General features: G+C 42.0%; 1 protein-coding gene across 1 annotated transcript in view; it reads left to right on the top strand.

Moving 5' to 3' along the window:
* The window catches only part of LOC145394682 (cocaine esterase-like), a 38,728-nt gene that overhangs the window by 14,849 nt on the left and 3,634 nt on the right, over nucleotides 1-20,245 (top strand). The window contains exons 3-13 of the mRNA XM_080268458.1: nucleotides 1,832-2,010; nucleotides 3,206-3,325; nucleotides 5,365-5,518; nucleotides 8,121-8,235; nucleotides 9,368-9,438; nucleotides 12,402-12,498; nucleotides 14,006-14,099; nucleotides 14,961-15,111; nucleotides 16,056-16,231; nucleotides 17,305-17,367; nucleotides 19,917-20,013. Coding sequence (XP_080124584.1) covers nucleotides 1,832-2,010; nucleotides 3,206-3,325; nucleotides 5,365-5,518; nucleotides 8,121-8,235; nucleotides 9,368-9,438; nucleotides 12,402-12,498; nucleotides 14,006-14,099; nucleotides 14,961-15,111; nucleotides 16,056-16,231; nucleotides 17,305-17,367; nucleotides 19,917-20,013 — 1,317 coding nt within the window. The remainder of the gene's footprint in view (nucleotides 1-1,831; nucleotides 2,011-3,205; nucleotides 3,326-5,364; nucleotides 5,519-8,120; nucleotides 8,236-9,367; nucleotides 9,439-12,401; nucleotides 12,499-14,005; nucleotides 14,100-14,960; nucleotides 15,112-16,055; nucleotides 16,232-17,304; nucleotides 17,368-19,916; nucleotides 20,014-20,245) is intronic.

The raw sequence follows: 20,245 nt of genomic DNA, 5'->3' as shown, positions 1-20,245 counted from the left end.
GAGCAGCGTGAAGAGTTGGCGTTAGGTGACCAACGCCGACGTGTGCAAGCATGTTGGCACCTTTATAAACGATACGACGATTATAAATGGAACGATGTTCATCGCATAAAGGTGTATTAACGTATCATTACTGTACTATGACAAAACTACTCCCATAATATTACAATACTACTACAATCATACCATAATACACGATAATAATTCAGTTTTAGTCGTCCTATACGAATCAATGGTAATATTTTCACATCTGATTATTACACGGACTCAGTACACACCATGTTATGACGGCACTGCAGCGAATAATCATATAGGAAATGTTTATTATACAACAAAGGACTGATGTATCTTATCATACATTGCCAGTATATCCAGTTCATTGTATATCACACAACTATCGTTTCTTCATTATGCTTACTTATGTGGTTGGTGGTAAAGCCAGTGTCATAAGTAATTAGAGCCAGGGCCATCATACCGTATCATATCTCTTTCTCTCTCTCTATACATATATATTTATATCTACAGTCTCTCTCTCTCTCTCTCTCTCTCTCTCTCTATGTATATATATATATATATATATATATATATATATATATATATATATATATATAAAACTACTGTTATTATTATGTAATTCTTGCCATTGCCTTTCGCTACTTCCTTCACACATGTGGTGGGTGGCATAGCCAGTGACAATAGCATGTCATTATAGCCAATATCATTACATCGTCCTGACTGCATATCACTTAGTACTGTTGTACCCGTATATTATGAATGTGCAAAATACTCGTACGTATTACTGAAGATATTGTGTTTAGCATGACATAATTCTGTTCCACTAACATTTGATGAAAAGACATTGCAAAAATATTAAGGCATTTAACACATATAGCAGTATAGCCATATTATAAAGCAATAGCGCATATCAGCAAATTGTGGAGAATCAGCGAACTGATTATCACTACCTTATTGTAAACCAGACTTAATGATTATCTAGACGGCAGGGTCTGAAGCACTAGTACCTGAGTTCTCTTGTTTATACTCTCATTGGTCGTTTATCATAATTCACTGTGTACGGTATGGAATTGTTTTTATATCTGTCTGTCCGGGTTTTTGTGGGTTTTATGATGTGGTTTGGTGTGGGTGTGGTGGAGGGGGCGAAAATGAGCGTGAGTGAGGAATCTGAGGTCGAAGTTTGTGGTATGTTTTTTAAGGACGGCCTCAAAGATGGAAATTTCAAGTGTGGCTGAGTCATGTTGGAAAGCAGTGTATGTGTGTGGCCGAGGATTATTTTGCACGCCTTTTTTGTACACTTCTTACACCTGCGTCTGTGTAGCTGTAAGCGGTGACGCCCAGGCTGGACATTCGTAAGGCAGCCTTGGGAAGAATACTATCATGTTATAATGTTATACACATTGTTTGTGTTCAGCTGGGAGTTATTTTAAATACCTGTATATTCCCGTGTTATTTGTCTACATTTAGAGGTACCTTTTAACATGTAACAGCAAGAAATGTAGCTGTATTTTGGAGATTTTTTGCAAAAGTTTTGGAAATATTTCACAATATTTGTATTTTTATGTATCATGATAATGATTTAAGACCAAAACTCTGACCTTACTTTGAAAAACCACAAATTAAGAAAAAAAAATGATCACAAAATATATCAAATCTATAACACACACTAAGCATCAAAAAGGCAGACTTACTATTTTGGCTTCATCTATGAATTCCCTTCCTGAAATGTCCAAGTTTGGGAACCCTGAGCTAGTCTAAACAAAACGTAATGTCTGCTACTGATCCTGTTACTGTATTACCATCGGGCGTTGTGTTGCAGTGCGGGTGTGGGTGTGGCTGTTGACCTGTGTGGCGTTGTGTGCGGGTCAGGACAGGCCGTTGGTGCAGGTGAATGAAGGTTTGATCCGCGGCCTCAACACCACTGCCTTCGACCGCATCTACCTCGAGTTCCTCAGCATCCCCTACGCTCGCCCACCCGTTGGACCTTTACGATTCAAGGTTCGTATATTTGCGACATAGGAGCGTAATCTGAGTGGTTTTGGAAATTGTATAACATCTCATCCAAAATTATATATTCTGCGTCTCAGTATCGTTTTCCATATTACTAATACATATTCTGTCGATACTGAAGTGGATACAAAGTACATTTAAGGGAAAGTAAATGTGTAATATGCAAAATAAATCCCCAAGGAAGAAGTGTTACGTCTTCAGTGCCATTTAGAGTACGATCTATAACCTGTAATATTGAAAAATTAGGTATCATATCAACATACAGTAGTGTCCAACATAGCATCCTGAATAACTTCCTGTCGGGCGTGTATTGGTGAGTGACGTATACAGTGATTTAAGAAAGTACTGAGTTATCTTCCAGAGGTCATTCACTTCTTCCAATACTTTTATATGCCGTAGATTCCTTTAACTTTTCTTCGATCTGTCTGAAACTATGAGGCTTGTAATTCGTTCACCTTAACTTGCCTAACTTTCATCATTTTCCAGCTTATTTCGCGTAGCTTAGTGGGAGAAAAAGACAATGCTATGGCTCTACATCCTTTCCATAGCACTTCTTCGTGACTAGCCTCATATTCCAGTGCTATTATTTTCCTACTGTTCAACTTTCAAGATGTATAGATAACAGTTTTATTCCAAGCTGGGGTAAAATGAGAATAGTAACCAAGGAGACTCATACCTACTCCATAACTGAGACTCACTGAATTTATATACAACTATGATTTAATATTCAAGTTACAGTAAAAAAAGTGGGGCAGTTCCGTCAAGTAAAAAAACAAACCTACACCGCCCCCTGTTCTGGCAACTCTCCTATACTCTGCTCACTTTAACTAGGCGTAAGATTAACACTATGCATCGTGCTAGTCATGAATAAGTGCCATGGAAAGGATGTAGAGCCCTAGTATTGTCTTATTCTGCCACTGAACTTCGTGAAATATCCTACAAAAGGACGAAAATATGGTCTAAGTTAAGGGAAAATTGACATAGGCGTAAAAATAGCATCTCCCCATCTTGAATGCTGTGCTGTAACAAGAATATGATGCTAGTCACGAAGCAGTGCCATGAAAGTGACGTATAGCTGTAGTCTTGTCTTATTCTGTCACTGATCTGCGGGAATTAAGCTGCAAAAGGGCGGGAAATCATCACAAAGTTAAGGTGAAATTACTGCTGACACCTCGCCTGGCAGGACCCGCAGCCAGTTGATCCGTGGGAGGGTGAGCTGGACGCCTCTCAGCTGCCGCCCTCATGTGACCAGCGGCTACAAGGAACCGAGGACTGCCTTTTCCTCAACATCTACACCCCGGAGGTTAGTCCACGTGTATTGTTTCTTTTGCTCATATTGTAAGTGGTACAGGACGCTTCGTAGCACCTATTCCTTTGCGATTCATCTTGCACACAACATTTTAACATTCTTGCATCGTTTTACCGGCACAGCTTGTATCAGTGACATAGATAAGAAAATGTCTGATACGTGAAATAAACCGCCGAGGAAGAGATGACACGATTCACCCTACGCCATCTCAAATATTACTCTTTATAATTCAAACTTCCTGTACACTTCCTCGTTAGCGATTTTTTCCTGCATATTACATCTAACATTTTGTAGGTTATTGCTGGAACTCGAGTCGATATTAAAACCAGGTAACTGAGAGTGAATGTGACGAAGCAGCGGATAAAATAAATCGCTAAGGAAGAGGTGTTTCAAGTCCTGCCACACCACCTAAAATACGGCCCATATTCTGACGCTGAGAGAGAGAGAGAGAGAGAGAGAGAGATTATGCGTCAGAATATGGCTTTTAATGCAGTCTGCAGGTGGGCCCGTATTCTCCTCGGATAAAGTGGCTCCCTAACACCTCTTCCTTGACGATTTATTTTCCAAACAATTCATTAATATCCCCCGGTTTGCTTCTCATGTCTTTTCCATATCGACACAGACTGCATGAATAACACACAAAAATATAGTAACGGAGCAGAATCAGAAGTAAATCAGTAAGGAAGAGGTGTTAATGCGAAACAGGTTGGTATTTAGACAACATAAATCACACGCAAGGCAATGTTTAGCTGTAATATGCAAGATGAATCGCTAACAAAAAGGCACTACGGTCTTCTATGCCAATTATAGTACGGCCTACTTCGGAAATAAGCGTGGCGAGTCCCTAATTCTGATGTGCATGACGAAACATAAGTAAACAGATAAGGTAAATGAGCAAAACTAAGCTACCTATGCCTCACAGGACGCCCCCACCACGCCTGAGCCACTGTCAAAACCTTCACAGCAAAACAAGAAGCGGTGTCAAGGCACAGCAAACCAGTCCCCGGCAGTCATTTTAGTGCTGACGTATAAACACAACAGGATAACTAGTCAAAGATGTCACATATCAAATTTGGAGTAAATTTGGTGAAAACTGGCAGTTTGACGCCCATCTGAAATTTTAGGCCCGACCCACCGGACACTGACCCCCCTACCGCTAACTTGGTGATCCCTCTGATGTAATGAGGTATGTTATAGGATGCAAATCTGAAAGATGCATCATTAGATTTTGGTTTCATGTCGATGTGACGAATTTGAAAGGAGTTATGGCAAAAACGATTTTTACCAGTCCCCCCCCCCTTTTTTTTTTACATTTTTTTGGGGTCTATTGATTGGGTCTTGGCCCAATTTGGCCTAATATTTAATCAGGTGATCAGGTCATAGCCCAGCATCCCTGTAATTTTAGTCAAAATCGCACCGGTATTTTTCGCGTAAGTTGTTAACAGACAGACAGACAGACAGATAGACAGACAAACAAACAAACAGACAAACCGAGTGAAAACAATACCCGTCCCCGAGCCCCTCCGGGGCGGGGACAGGTAATCATAGTAAAAAAAAAAAAAAATAATCCTTTTATTAATCACATATCATGACCAATAGACTCGCTAATCGTAAAAGTAGGACAGGTTGGTGACGGACAGTCGTTATGATAACTTGTATATTGTAGAGAACAATTGACATATAATAGTTGACTGTTAGGGAGAATTATTATTTTAAGCCTAAGTATTGGCTATGTTGATGAAAAATTAGTTGCCCTGAACACAGTAAGAGAAAAAATTTATACCAGTTTTTCTTGTACCTTGGCCTAAAATTACCATCTCTATCTTCAATGCTGAGTTGTAATAATACACTAATATTAAAATGTAATGCTAGTCAGAAGAAGTGGTATGGAAAGGAAGTGGAGCCTTAGAGTAGCAGTTTTCGTCCACTGAGGCTTGTGAAAAAGTAACAACAGGACGAGAATCTGTGTCATATTAACGTGGGAGAACTACTACAGGATCCCTTACTGTACACACACACACGACCCCTTACAGGACGCTCTCAGCACGCCAGATCCCCTGCCCGTGATGGTGTTCATCCACGGCGGGTACTTCTTTACGGGCGGTTCAGAGCTTTATCACGGGTTCCAGGAGCTGGTGGCGAGGGGCGTCATAGCGGTGATGCTCCAGTACCGCCTCGGTGTGCTGGGTTAGTACTGTATTGTGTTGTGTAGCATAGAAGATTGACTGGGTTAATACTGTGTTGTGATGTACGGCATAGAAGATTGACTGGGTTAGTACTGTATTGTGTTGTGTGGCATAGAAGATTGACTGGGTTAGTACTGTATTGTGTTGTGTGGCATAGAAGATTTACTGGGTTAGTACTGTATTGTGTTGTGGCATAGAAGATTTACTGGGTTAGTACTGTATTGTGTTGTGGTATACAAGGTTTACTGGGTTAGTACTGTATTGTGTTGTGGCATACAAGGTTTACTGGGTTAGTACTGTATTGTGTTGTGTGGTATAGAAGATTTACTGGGTTAGTACTGTATAGTGTTGTGTGGTATAGAAGATTTACTGGGTTAGTACTGTATTGTGTTGTGTCATACAAGGTTTACTGGGTTAGTACTGTATTGTGTTGTGTCATACAAGGTTTACTGGGTTAGTACTGTATTGTGTTGTATGGCATAGAAGATTGACTGGGTTAGTACTGTGTTGTGTTGTAGGTCATAGAAGATTTACGAGCACTGACACCGCTTCCTACCTGTCTGTCTGTTTATCTCTCTGCCAGTTTATCTGACCCATCTATCTGTCTCTTTATCTACCGTATCTGCCTATTTATCTGACCTATCTGTCTTTATCTGTCTACATATTTGGCCTGTCTGTCTGTCTCTTTGTATTCCTGTGTATCTGATCAATCTGTCTCTTTACCCAGATACTTTAATCCTGGGAGAGTAGGCCATAAATAAATTGACTGCTTGTAACTCTTACCTCAGTCAGTAGGCTGCCCTCCCTCCAGGTCACGCCACCTTCATTTATATACCTCTCCACCCCTTCCCTTCACCTCATCCTTGGTCTCCCTCTTCTCCACCTGGGTCTCATAAACTCTCCTATTCAGTCTCTTATTCCTCATTGTCACCCCATTGCCAAACCACATATGTTAGTCTCGAAGAAGTAGTGTTGTATTATCAGCAATGAAATACTCCCCGGGCTCCTTTCCTCTGTCTCTGTCTGTCTGTCTGTCTGTCTCTTTCTCTCTCTCTCTCTCTCTCTCTCTCTCCACGCTTTACTTTGTACCTCAGTATACCCTTCTGTGTTACTGATGCAAACTGTCACACGTGCATAATACTGAATAAATCGCTAAAGAAGTGCTACGAGGCCTCCAATGCCACCTACAATGCTTGACATCCATTCACTCTTCCAAGGTATAGTTTAAATTTCTATGCTTGTTTTATATGCCATTTTCTGTTTATCTGTTTGCCTATTGGCCAGCTCCATGCTGCCCTTATTGCTAGTCGTGTTTTCTTTCGTTCTTTCTTGTGGTCTTGTATTCGTGCTTAATTATGGCAGGCACTTCTACCCTTCAGAATTAACCGACTCACACCAAACTTGGATGCATATTACCAGCCTATGACCTACTTATGTACGCAAGGTTTTGGTTGCTAGGCAACTACTCGTTGCCTAGCAACGGCCGAAAAAACCCTTTTTCATACTTTTCACGTTTTGAGCTGTAGAAGCATTATCAATGGGAGTAGAAACCTCTGACTTCTTTAGGCGTAATCTTGAAGTCATTCCCTATCAGAAGTGTGCCATCCATTTTTCCCCTCTCTCCTCTAGTTTTTGAGTGGCAACCCTGCGCAGATTGGTCTCAGCGTCCCTAGCAATCTCGTTTAATTACGGCAGGCACTTCTACCCCACAGAATTATCTGAATCAGACCAAACCCGGTCGCAATGACCAGCCTATGACCTAGCTCTGTCCGCAAGGTTTTGGTTGCTAGGTAACTACTCGCTGCCTTGCAACAGCCTGTTTAGCCCCTCCGTGGCCATGGGTTCGAAAATTGATAGGGCCCGGCACCATTTGTAATTTTTTTTCAAATTCCGAATATCGTTTTTTTTTTTTTTTTTTTTTTTTTTTTTTTTTTTACCAAACTGAAGAGAAACGTCCGGCGCACCTGTCAATGCAATTATTAGCTTCCTAAACCCATCATGTGCTTCGCAATGAAGCACGAAAAATTTCGCAGAACGACTGCATTCACTCTGGTGAAAACCAAGCAGAATGAAAAAACAACACACTAAGAAATATCCATATTTTAATCCCCCCCCAAAAAAAAAATGTAGTGGTGCTGATATGGTTTGAAATAACAAGATATGCTTATTATGAACCAAATCAGTACATTATATAGGAGGTTTCATAAAAAAATATGAATTTTTTCACATTTTTTGATGTTTATTGTTTATGCAAGTATCGAGTTATTTTTGTTGTCTGGGTGGTTTACTCTGTGTCCAAAGAGAGGCGAGAGATGGTATTTTTAGACTCTAACCAGATAAGGGTCTTCCTTTGTGTATACAGGTTGAACCACAGTGGCGCACTTAGAGCTGGCCATCGCCACCTACCAGCTTGTTTATCTACATTTATTTACCTAGCCATTTGTCTTCTCATGTATCTAGTTATCGACCTATCTATGCCAGTCTATCTATCTATCTATTTGTCTGTCTGTCTATCTACCTATCTACTTTATCTGCCAATCTATGTCGATCTATCTACCCATCTGTATATACTAACCACCTCACACGCTGCCGTCTCCCCCAAGGGTTCCTGTCGACGGAAGACGATGCAGCGCCCGGCAACCAAGGACTCAAGGACCAGACGCTCGCCCTCCAGTGGATTAACAGCAACATTGCGGCGTTTGGCGGGGATGTGGACAGGTGGGAAGGGCACACACACACACACACACACACACACACACACACACACACACACACACACACATACAGACTTGGTAATATTTCACTACATATTATTTTACCGTATATTTCACTGCATCTACCTAACACCCATGGCATGTCCGTCGCTTTCATCAGACCCTCTTTCTCCCGTTCCCTCCCTCTCTTCTTTCCCTCCTCCTTCTACTCTTCTCTCTTTGCATTTTCTTCCTATCCTCTTCTTCATATTTCTTCTTCTTCTTCTTCTTCCTTTCTTTTTCTTCTTAACCCCCTCCTCTTCTTTCTTCTTCGTCATCATCATCATCATCATTACCTCCTCCTCCTTTTGCTTGTCTTTCTCCTCCTCCTCCTCCTCCTCCTCCTCTTCTTCTTCTTTCTTCTTCTTCTTCGTCTCCTCCTAACGTTTTTGTTTCGTCATGTTTCTTCTCTCTCGTCCTCATTTTCTATTCTGTTCCTCATAGGGAGGTGAGGAGATTTTGAGTCAGGTGGACGAAGTCGATGGTCATTATTTTTGTATGAAATGTTTTGTGTGTCTGTCTGTGTCGAAAACTCAAATCTCAGTAAGAATTAAGAGTAGAAGGAAAAGTTATAAATAAAAGTTGTTTAGAGTCACAACTTGAGTGCACACGTCACTCAGCCAGCATTGCCAGTCATACAGGATGGATACATAATAGTCAAGTTTTCATCTAACAGTATTATTACAGGTCTACCTGGCTCACACAGGACGGAGAGTCTTGTCGTAACACATTTTCCTTAGCCATTTATTCTGAACATTGCTCTTCAGTATCCTCCTGTATGTTACTGATGCAAACCATGTCGACACCAGAACAATATAAACAACACAGAAGACAATGTTAAGGTGTGAGAAGCAACATGAATCGCTAAGGAAAAGGCGCTACGAAGCCTTCCCATATTATAAGTGGCATTGCAGGCTTCTTAGCTCCTCTATCTTTGCGATCTATTATGCCCATGACATCTTTACATCCTTTTCAATGATCTTTTTCAATTTTGCGTCAGTAATGAAGAAGGTGATTACAGCAGGGAAATGAGGGTGCAGAATAAATCGCAAAGGAAAATATGTTAGGAAATCTTAAAAACCCCGCCCCTCCCACAGAATCACGGTGTTTGGTGAGAGTGCTGGCGCCATCTCCATCCACTACCAGATGATGGCACCCTCGGCGGCAGGTGGGTCTGGGGGTGGTCTGTGTTGTGGGAACGGCTCATTCTGCTGGTGTGGGCGTATATACTATCACCTTCAATAATACACACTGCTTCATATACAAGGACAACGGCTCAGTCTGGTGGTGTGGGCGTATATATCACCATCCTCAACAATACACACTGCCCGTAAACAGCGCTCCACCACAAACCCACCTGAAGGGTATTTTAGGTGTTGTGGGAACGGCTCAATCTGCTGGTGTGGGCGTAGGTGGCAATGGGAGTAGGAAAGGAAGAAATAATCAGGCTATTCATTGTTAGCATTGACTGAGCCGTACCCGCAACACACAAGTAGAACAGAAGCGTTATACATGTGCCATCCAGTACTGCGCATCTCAGTCCTCGTGTGTTGCGGGTACGGCCATCAGAATTACCCGCGCCTACCTTGCATCATTTTCCACTATCCATTCACCGTAACTTGACCGAAATATTCATCCTTGTGCAGCTTATTTCATGTAGTCGAGTGGCAGACAAAGACAACCCATACTACGGCTCTACCTCCTCTCCATAGCACTTCTTCGTGACCAGCACCATATTTTAGCATGACTTTATCGCTACAGTTCAGCATTCAAGATGGAGAGTTGGTAAATTTGCTATCTATCTATCTATCTATAGCCACATGCGTTAATCCCATACGGGGTGGCCACAAACAAATCGCCTTCTTGTCCTGTCCCCTGCCATTTCATTGCCCTCCTCCCCAGCTCACACACCCCGTCTTTCCTATACCTGTTCACTCCATCCCTCCACCTCATCCTCGGTCTTCCTCTCGTACTTCCTAACTCCACCTCACTCATACACTCTCCTTGTTAGTCTCTCTCCATCCTTTCCACCTAATTAAACAGAACAGATGATAGAGTCTGTTCCTTTACGTCTATCGATTACGTGGTTTATAAGTATTGTCTGCGCGCCCACATCAGCAGACTGAGCCATCCCCGTAGCACACTCGGTAACTATACGTGACATGGGGGGCTTCGTTGCACCAATTCCTTAGCGATTTATTTTCCATATGACACCGTAGCATTGTCATTTATACCTTTGAAATCGGGTTAACATTGCGATACTTTCCATCAACAAAATACACCAGGATACTGAGGGGTAACGTGCAGATTAAATCGCTAAGGAAGAGGTGTAACGAAATCTCCAGTGCCAATACGAACCTAATCCAGACAAAAATCACCGCATCGAGAGAGAGAGAGAGAGAGAGAGAGAGAGAGAGAGAGAGAGAGAGGGAACGGTATTTAGGCACAGAAGCACAACCTCTGACCAATTTTCTTTAATTTTTAAGTCTCATATTTTAAGTGGCATTGGAGGCTTCGTAACACATCTTCCTTTTCGATTTATTTTGCACAGTATTCCATGACATCCTCTTGTGTACAGCTCATCATCTTTATAACATCAACCTAGTCTGCGTCGAAAATACATGCGAGGAGGTTAAGGTGTAATATGCAAACTCACTTAGAATACGACCCAAACTTTATACAATTCCTTCCTTAAAGTCGTTCTGTACGTTATCTGTTCAGAGTATGGCAATACTGGAAAGAACCACGTAACATATAATAGTACAGTGAGGCGGTGGCTGAATCGGTAAAGAGGTGGCCTGCAGTCCCAATGGACCCAGGTCCTAATCCTCGCTGGGGCAGGAAACAGAGTAAGGATTTGAATTTCATAAAAAGCAGACTTTACTGATCTACCATAAGACCAGCCGACATGTCGTTAAAGTACCGCCGCTAATACCAGGACACCAGTCATGTATGAGATAGCCCTAGCATGTGTTCAGTATGGACGGTGGGTGTTAGCGCCGAAGTGATGACATGTGTAGATGTATGGTATGCAGGAGAACTGCTGGGCCTTGGGAGCAGGCTGTGAAGCCTATGCCCAGAGTCGGACACATAAAATATTTATATAAATCGCATAGGAAAAGGTGTCAGGGAGCTTCCCTCACCAAGGAAATTGCTTGCCCTGGAGCTGTATTCTCGCCAGCTTACGAGACTTAGTAACGCCTTTGTCTTGGGAATTTATAGTGAATATTGCAGCTCAGCAATCTTTGTGATGCTATTTACGAGTATGTCTTTTTAATACTGACATATATTACATAAATAACGCACACGAGAATGTTAACTTGCCACATACCGAAGGAAGGATTGATAAAGAACTTGTACGGAGCCAGGAAATGGCTGTATGGCATTAAGTCGGTGTTGACAAATAAGGCGTCGGCACAGGCGATGGTGATAGGGTTGGCACTGATTGATAAGGCGGTGGTAGTGTAGGCATCGATAAAGCTGGTGTTGATAGAGTCGGCGCTGAAAGAAGCGGTGTTGATAGAGTCGGCGTTGGCAGTCAGCGTTGACAGATTCGGTGTTGACAGTCGGCACTGACAAAGTCAGCGTTGGAATTCAGCGCTGACAGAGTCGGTGGTGGCAAAGTCAAAGTTGGTACAGTCTGTGGCGTCGATAGATTCGGCATCGATACAGTCGGCGTTGACAGGGTTGGCATGGACAGATTCGGAGGGCTTAACCCTTCCAGGATGGGAGGAAAGGTCGACATCAATGGGAGGTCTGTAAACTATCCGCACCATGAAGGAGAATGTCCAGCGTGACAGGAGCAGAGGGAAAAGAAAGGCCGGAAGAAATGTGGATATATTAGGACAAGAGTGTGGACAGAAGAGATGAAAAGGACAACAAGGAGAGAGAGACTGGAGACAAAAGGACCCTTTCATTCACCTCATACAACAAGCAGGGATACTGGGCAAGTATTCTCACCCCCTCCCCTCTCAGGAGGGTTGTCATGCACCGAAATATGCTGGTCATGAAAAGCAGCTAGAATTATACCAAAACTGAGGATACAAGTCTAAGTCTATTCATCCCTCTCTCTCTCTCTCTCTCTCTCTCTCTCTCTCTCTCTCTCTCTCATACTTATTCATTTTTGCTCAGGTCTGTTCAGCGGTGCCATCATGGAAAGCGGCACGGGTATTATCCCTTGGTCCCAGGGCAGAGACTTTCTATGGACGGCACAGACGATAGCTGAGAGGTAAGGCCGCGGATGTCACGAACTTTCTGTAGCCAAAGTTTTGTCAAAGATTACCACTTATATTTTTGTGTTGCTTATACATTTGTTTCGTTTACACTTTTGTTTATACGCTTATTTTGTTTATACTTTTGTTGTTTATACTGTTGTTTATGGCTTCACCCTCACGCATACAACTACCAATTATTTTCAAACCTAGAGTGAATATTTGAATTTTTATGTCCCCTCAAAGTTATAAAATATTAAGTAACACAATACGAAAAACAACACACTTTTTGACTACAATAAACTGCCTTTAAACTTTATTATTCTATTTGTTTTTCATGTTTATTGTGCTGTGACGACTCAGAGGTGAAGGTCTGGACTGACAAACTTTACTGGACATAAGGATCCTGTGCTAAGTGGCTTTGGAGATTTCGTAACACTTTTTCTTTAGCAATTTGATCTAGGGAAGGGAAGGGGGACAGGGAAGCCAAGGATGATCTGGAGGGGTGAGGTGGAGAGGTGTATGAGTGAGGGTGGTGTGAGTTGGAGATAGGACAGGGTGGCATAGAGGCGATTTGTTTGTGACCACATCTTCCGGGATTAATGATTCTGGCTTTAAGTAGATAGATAGGTAGGCAGATAGACGGACAGAGAGACAGACAAACAGACAGATAGACAAACAGACAGACAGATAGACAGGCAGAAAAATAGACAGACAGATAGAAAGACAGCTTAGAATCTGGGCATAAACAGAGCATCTCTTCCCTTAATATACGTAAGGTGTACTGTATGTTGCTTTTAAAACGGTATAAATAAACACAGGAGAGCGTCTGGGTGTATATGCTAAATAAGTCACCAAGAAAAGGGTGTTAGGAGCCTCAGTGATATACAGGATGTTTCATATATAGCGCTTCTCTTTCACTTCCTTGGATAATTTCTCGTGTGTTGTGGGGACGGCTCTATCTGCTTTATCAATGTCTATCCTGCTTCATATCTTAATTTCCTACCCCCACTGGCAAACCCACGACCACACCGGCAGACTGAGCCATAAGGAAAGTAAATCACAGAGGAGGTGTGAAGAAACTTCCTTACTTTTGGTATTAAAATGATATAGATAACATACAAAATAATATTGGGGTAATAGTGAAAATAAATCGCTAACAAAAAGGTCCATCCTCCCCTCTTATTTTTTTTTTCTACAGTACGTACAAAAAACAAATTATTGAAAAAAAAAATCACGTTCGGAAATCCCTTATCATGTGATTTTGACCCTAATGATGGCTTTCGTATGGTGGTTATTGGTTGTGAATATCAAAGGTGCAGCAGGCATAATGAATCGCTAAGAGGAAGGTGTTACGAAGCCTACAATGCCACTTAGGGCCGTATCTTGTTTACCAGTTTATATTTGCTGCCTTTACATTTTCCGTGATATTTTTGTGGCGTATAATATAAACAGTATACACGTGAAGAGCGATTAGATAGTATACATTCTCTCTCTCTCTCTCTCTCTCTCTCTCCCCACCAGGTTGAACTGCCCGACGGAGCCCAGTGATGCCCTAGTGGAGTGTCTGCAGGGGAAGAACCAACACCTCCTGGACGCGGAGTTTTGGACGTTCACTGTTAGTAGGTGAAGGGGGCGCTGCTGGGGGTCAGGGGAGTAGGTCAGGCTGGTCTATCATCGCTTAAATTAGGCTGGTCTGTGTTAGGTTAGGGCGGGTCAGGTCAGGTTGGTCTGTGTTGGGTTAGTCTGGTCTGTGCTGGCTTAGGCTCGGTTGGTCAGCGGTACACTAGGTTGAGTTTAGTCGATCTGGGTTAAGTTAGGTTGCGTTAGTCTGAGTTTGGTAAGATTTGGTTGGTCTGTGTCAGAGGGTTTTATTGTAAGTAGCTTGAATTCATAGCACCTCTCCTGTAACAATTTATTCTACACATTACACCTCAGTATCATCTTGTATGCTAGTAATCAATCTAATGAAATAAATACCACACTAGAGAATGTTTGTATATAATAGACAAAATACGAAGCATAGGAAAAGGCACTACAAAGCTCCAATGCTGCTTGAAAGTGCAAAACAAATTGGATTTTCTTTCCCAGCCAAAAACAACACGGATTTCACTTCCCAGGAGTTAGGTTGATGTTAAGGTTGGTTATACTGTGTTTGCATTAACCTGGCCCTGATTTTTGTCCCTTTGCAGCTTATTTCATGTAGCTCAATGGCAGAAAAAAAGACAGTACTATGGCTCTACATTCTTTCCGTTGTAGTTCTCCATGACCAGCAACATATTCCAGTGTTACTCTATCGTTGCAGCTGAGCACTGAAAATGGAGAGATGACAGTTTTAGGCCACGTCAGAGTAAACAGAGTATAGTATAGCTTGGTGTGTTTGGTTAGACTAGTTCACATTCAGTTACGTTGATCTGTATTATGGTCGGTCCGTAAATACACGTAAAACTGCAAACCAATTCTGATTTTTCCCTCCCAGGAGTGGAATTTGCAGCCCATGTACTTCGCCCCTCGTGTGGACGGTGTTTACGTCCCTGACCATCCCGCAAGGCTGCTCCAGGAGGGCCGCTACCACCACGTGCCTACCATCATGGGAGTCAACAGGGACGAAGGGGCCGTGGAGTCGACTCGTATGCACTCTGTTGCTTTTTAAAAATCTATTTACTGAATTTATTTCCTTAGTTGGAGGGATGAAGTGGGGAGGTATATGAGAAAGGGAGGTGTAAGTCGGAGGAAGGGCAGAGAAAGCCAGGAGACAGGGCGACATGAGGGTGATTTGTTTGTGGCCAACCCTTATGGGACTAAGGTATCTGACTATAGACAGATACAGGTAGATATCGACAGATAAGACAAATAGATGGACTCATGGATAGATAAACAGGCAGATATACAGATAGACTGCGTGAATGTTACCTGACAATATATAATAAGCAGAACAATGTGTTGTTATATTCAGCTCTTATTTGACTCAGTCGGTGTACAGTAGTGCTGCTCTCGGGTGACTGCCCCTTCCTCTCTTCCTTCCAATTCCGACTTACTTTCCTTCATTCTCTCCTCTTCCTTGTGTCTATGGCTGACCCTACACTAAGCGACATGCCAAATTGTTTCCAGTACACCGGGAAACTATTTACTACGCTGGGTGGTAACCATATAACCAACTTATGGTGCCTGGTGGTTTAGTGGGTAATTAGGGCGCTCCAGTGAGATTGAGCCTGTGTAGGTTTATATCTAAGAGATGGTTTGGATTTATTGCTCACGTAATACCACTCAGGGATGAGTGAGGCCGGTCACTCCAATCTTAAATGTCAGGACCGACTTGCCTAGCCCCGGGCTCTTAGGCCTCTCATGGGGCAACACAGGATTAGATGATATAGATGTCGATGCAGCTAATTTCAAGTAGCCCTGTGGAAAAAAAAAAAAAAACGGCTCTTCATCCTTTCTGTGGCACTTCATCGCAGCTGTCACCGCATTCTAGTGCTGAAGTATTGTTACATCTCAGTATTCAAGATGGAGACATGGCAATTTTAGACCAAGTCAGACTGAAGAAGAGTATAATTCCTTTCACCCTCACCAGCGATGTTTGCCTTCCCGTCCCTGGTCGACAAGCTACTGACCAACTTCACACACTACGGGCCCATCAGCCTGGCCTTGTACCCTGACGAAGACCCCATCAACACCGCCACCAATCTCTACGATTACTACGTCGGCGGGCTGAACTTGGACAGGGAGCACTACGATAACCTAACTCGGGTATGTACTGTATGATCCCCGTGTTCTGACTGCCATATGAGGGACTTCGTAGCACATCTTCTTCAGCGGTTTAGTTTTCCTCAATACAACTTAACGTCCTCTTGTATGCTACTTATATGGTTTTCATACCGATTTATCTAGCATCAAAACCAAAACCTAACTCGGATACGTATGATGCCCGTTTTCTGTTCGGCATAGGAGGCTTCGTAGCGTGACATTTATATCCTCGTATATGGTGTTTAAGGAGGATATGAAGAACACACAAGAGAATATAAATGTGTAACTTGCAATATAAATCACTAAGGAAGATGGGGTTGCGAAATCTCTAAAGCTGCTCGACATGTGATACTGTTCCCTCCATACATTATTTTGCTCCCTGTAACTCTTGAAATAAAATAAATACTCGATCGTATATTACTTACAGCATTTCAGCGGCAACATATTTTGTATCAGTGACATGCAACACGATATTAAACGCTAACGAAGAGAAAAAAATCTGAGGAAGAGGTGTTGCAAAATATATAAAGCCAGCGAGAAAATAAGGCCCAGTGTTTGTCCCTGTAAAAATGAATCGTCAAGGAAGAAGGATTATGATAGATCACTAAGCCAAGAAGAGTATAACCTGATGTTTATACTTCTCAAAATAAATCGTTGAAGAATAGGTGTTACAATTATCCTAAGCAACCAAATAAATTAATAAATAGTGTGGAAAGCTACACTATTTCCTCCGTTTCTTTCGTCTTTCTTCCAAATAATTTTAAATATTCGGGGCCATTCCTTTATTTCCTCGGCAATTCGCTTCAAACTTGGCACAGCTGTTCCTTGAGCCGGTAGCGCCAGACACATTTATATCGTATTTATTCACCTTTTTTATCTAGACATTTTGAAGGGATTTATGGAGTCAAACTTCAAACCATATAAACACGGAAATTTTGAGAGCTTTTTGTCCGTGTACGTTCATTAATCGTCCATGGAATTGGCACAGAAGCACGTCATTGTGGTGTAGTTGAGTGGAGGCCATCTTGCATTCCCTTGGGTCTGTTGGCAATCTAATGTTTGTTTGTGTTTTTCAGCTGTTTTCGCACGCCAAGTTCCAGGTGTATGAAGACTGGACGCTGCAGTTGATGAGCGACCAGGTATATATATTTTTCATTTTTATCTTTTCTTTCTTCTTCTCTTCCTCCTCATCTTCCTTCTTCTTTCTTTTCCTCTTCTTCGTCTCCTTCTCCTCCTTTCTTTTTCTTCCTCTCATTTTGTTCTTTATCTGTTTTCTTTTTCTTTTCTCCTCCAACTTCTTATTTTCTCTTCATTTCCTTTTCTTTACTTTTTGTCTTTTTCTCCTCCTCCTCCTCCTCCTCATTCTTCGTCTTCTCCTCCTCTTTTCCTTTCTTCTTCTCCTCCTTTTCTTCTTCTTCTTCTCCTCCTCTTTTCTTTTCTATTCCTCTCCTTTCCTTCTTCTTCTCCTCTTTTCTTTTCTTCGTCATCTTCTTCTTCTGCTCTTGCTCCTCCTCCTCCTCTTCCTCCCTTTTTCTTCTTCTCTTTCCTCTTCTTTCCCTCCTCGTGCTCCTCCTCATTTATTTTCTTTTTCTTTTCTCTTCTCTCATGTCCATAATCCTTAAGTTTCACCTGTATATAAGAATGCTTGGATTTACTGTCATCTTTCATATAACTGCCAAACCCCACAACCTAATCAAAGCATGAATTACACGTGAGATGGTTGTAGTAGTAGTAGTAGTGGTAGTAGTAGTAGTAGTAGTAGTAGTAGTTGTGGTAGTAGTGGTGGTGGTGGTGGTAACAGCAGTAGTAGTAGTAGTAGTTGTAGTAGTAGTAGTAGTAGTGGTGGTGGTGGTGGTGGTGGTGGTGGTGGTGGTGGTGGTGGTGATGCTGGTAGTAGTAGTAGTAGTAGTAGTAGTAGTAGTAGTAGTAGTAGTAGTAGTATTAATAGTAGAAGTAGTAGTAGTAGCAGCAATCTCAGGCTCAGCTGAATGTGAACCCCGTGGACTGCAGGCTAAAGATCCCCTTCTCTCGCAGCCCACCATCCGCATTTCGGGGGATAGGGAAGTAAATGAGAGGCGTCTGCATAGCCAGGTAGTTGAGCCTCCCGGTGATATCAGTGCCATCACGTGAAGGCGTCCCTCTCCAGTGCCTGTATGTGACTGTATATGTGGACGTTCTGGCCAATACACCTATAATACACCCACTATAATACACCCACTATAATACACTCACTATAATACACCCACTATAATACACCCACTATAATACACCCACTATAATACACCTACTATAATACACCCACTATAATACACCCACTATAATACACCCACTATAATACACCCACTATAATACACCTACTATAATACACCCACTATAATACATCTACTATAATACACCTACTATAATACACCCACTATAATACACCCACTATAATACACCCACTATAATACACCCACTATAATACACCTACTATAATACACCCACTATAATACACCTACTATAATACACCTACTATAATACACCCACTATAATACACCCACTATAATACACCCACTATAATACACCTACTATAATACACCCACTATAATACACCCACTATAATACGCCTACTATAATACATCTACTATAATACACCTACTATAATACACCCACTATAATACACCCACTATAATACACCCACTATAATACACCCACTATAATACACCTACTATAATACACCTACTATAATACACCCACTATAATACATCTACTATAATACACCTACTATAATACACCCATTATAATACACCCACTGTAATTAAGCTTTTCTCATTTCACTCTAACTTGGCTCAAAATTGCCACCACCCCATCTTGAATTCTGAACTGCAGCAATACAACACTAGAAAATGAAACTAGTCACGAAGAAGTGCTATGGAAAGGATATAAGGTCGCAGTATCATATTCTGCCAGAGATACGAAAAATGAGTTAAAAAAAAAAATAATCTGAGCCAATTTAAAATGCAAAGACTATAGGTTCGTATCTTAAGGGGCACAGGAGATTTCGTGGCAACTCTTCCTCGGCGATTCATTTTGCATTTTACACCTCGGCGTTCATTTGTATATTATTCATATCGCTCTAATATCAACATAATTTTTGCATCAGTAACATACAAGAGGATACTGAGGTGTAATAAGCAGAATAAACCGCCAAGAAGAACGTGTTACGAAATCTTCAAAGCCATCGCAACCTGGCCCACTGTTTAGTCCTTCTGCAGATTATTTCCCATAGTTCAGTAGCACTTCTTCGTGACTAGCATCGTGTTCCAGGGTTAATCTACTGCTACAACTCAGCACTGGAGATATATGGCAATTTTAGGCCAATTTAAAGTGGAGAGGATGGAGAATGAGAGACTAACTAGAAGAGTGTATGTAAGTGAGGTGGATGGGGAGAGGGGCAGAGGGAGACCAAGGATGCGAAGGACGGATGTAGGAGAGAGGTATAAGTGAGAGGGGGATGTGAACTGGAAGGAGGGCAGGCAAACGACAAAGGACAGGGCGACGTGAAGGCGATTTGTTTGTGGCCACTTCTTACGGGATTGAAAAGTCTGGCAATAGATAAATAGGCAGACAGACAGATGAATAGAGAGAGAGAGAGAGAGTAGAATCAATATAAAATAGGAAGGTAATGTCTTTCTTACTTCGTGTCCAGGTGCCCGTCTACGCCTACGAGCTGCATCACCGCGGCGAACACAGCTTTACCGAAATCTACCCCACCGACGGCTTGGACCTTCCCGAGGCGGACAACTGTGCGTCACATGTATAATAACAATCGGCGGAGAAGGAGAGGCTGACCACTCTTTTTCACTCTTAACTTGGAGTAGATTTTCGTCCTCCTGCAGCTTATTTCACGTAGCTTAGTGGCAAAAAAAGAATATTACGGATCTACATTCATAGCGTTTCTCCATGACATACATCACATTCTAGTGTTACTCTCTTGGCAATTTTAGGCCAAGTGAAAGCAAAATGAGTATTTGCCCC

The sequence above is a fragment of the Coenobita brevimanus genome, chromosome 28 (genome assembly GCF_032717465.1).
Source record: "Coenobita brevimanus isolate Jiangsu-jjx chromosome 28, ASM3271746v2, whole genome shotgun sequence".
NCBI lineage: Eukaryota > Metazoa > Arthropoda > Malacostraca > Decapoda > Coenobitidae > Coenobita > Coenobita brevimanus.
Note: the sequence above shows the minus strand (reverse complement) of the source record. Positions and strands in the feature narration are given on the sequence as shown.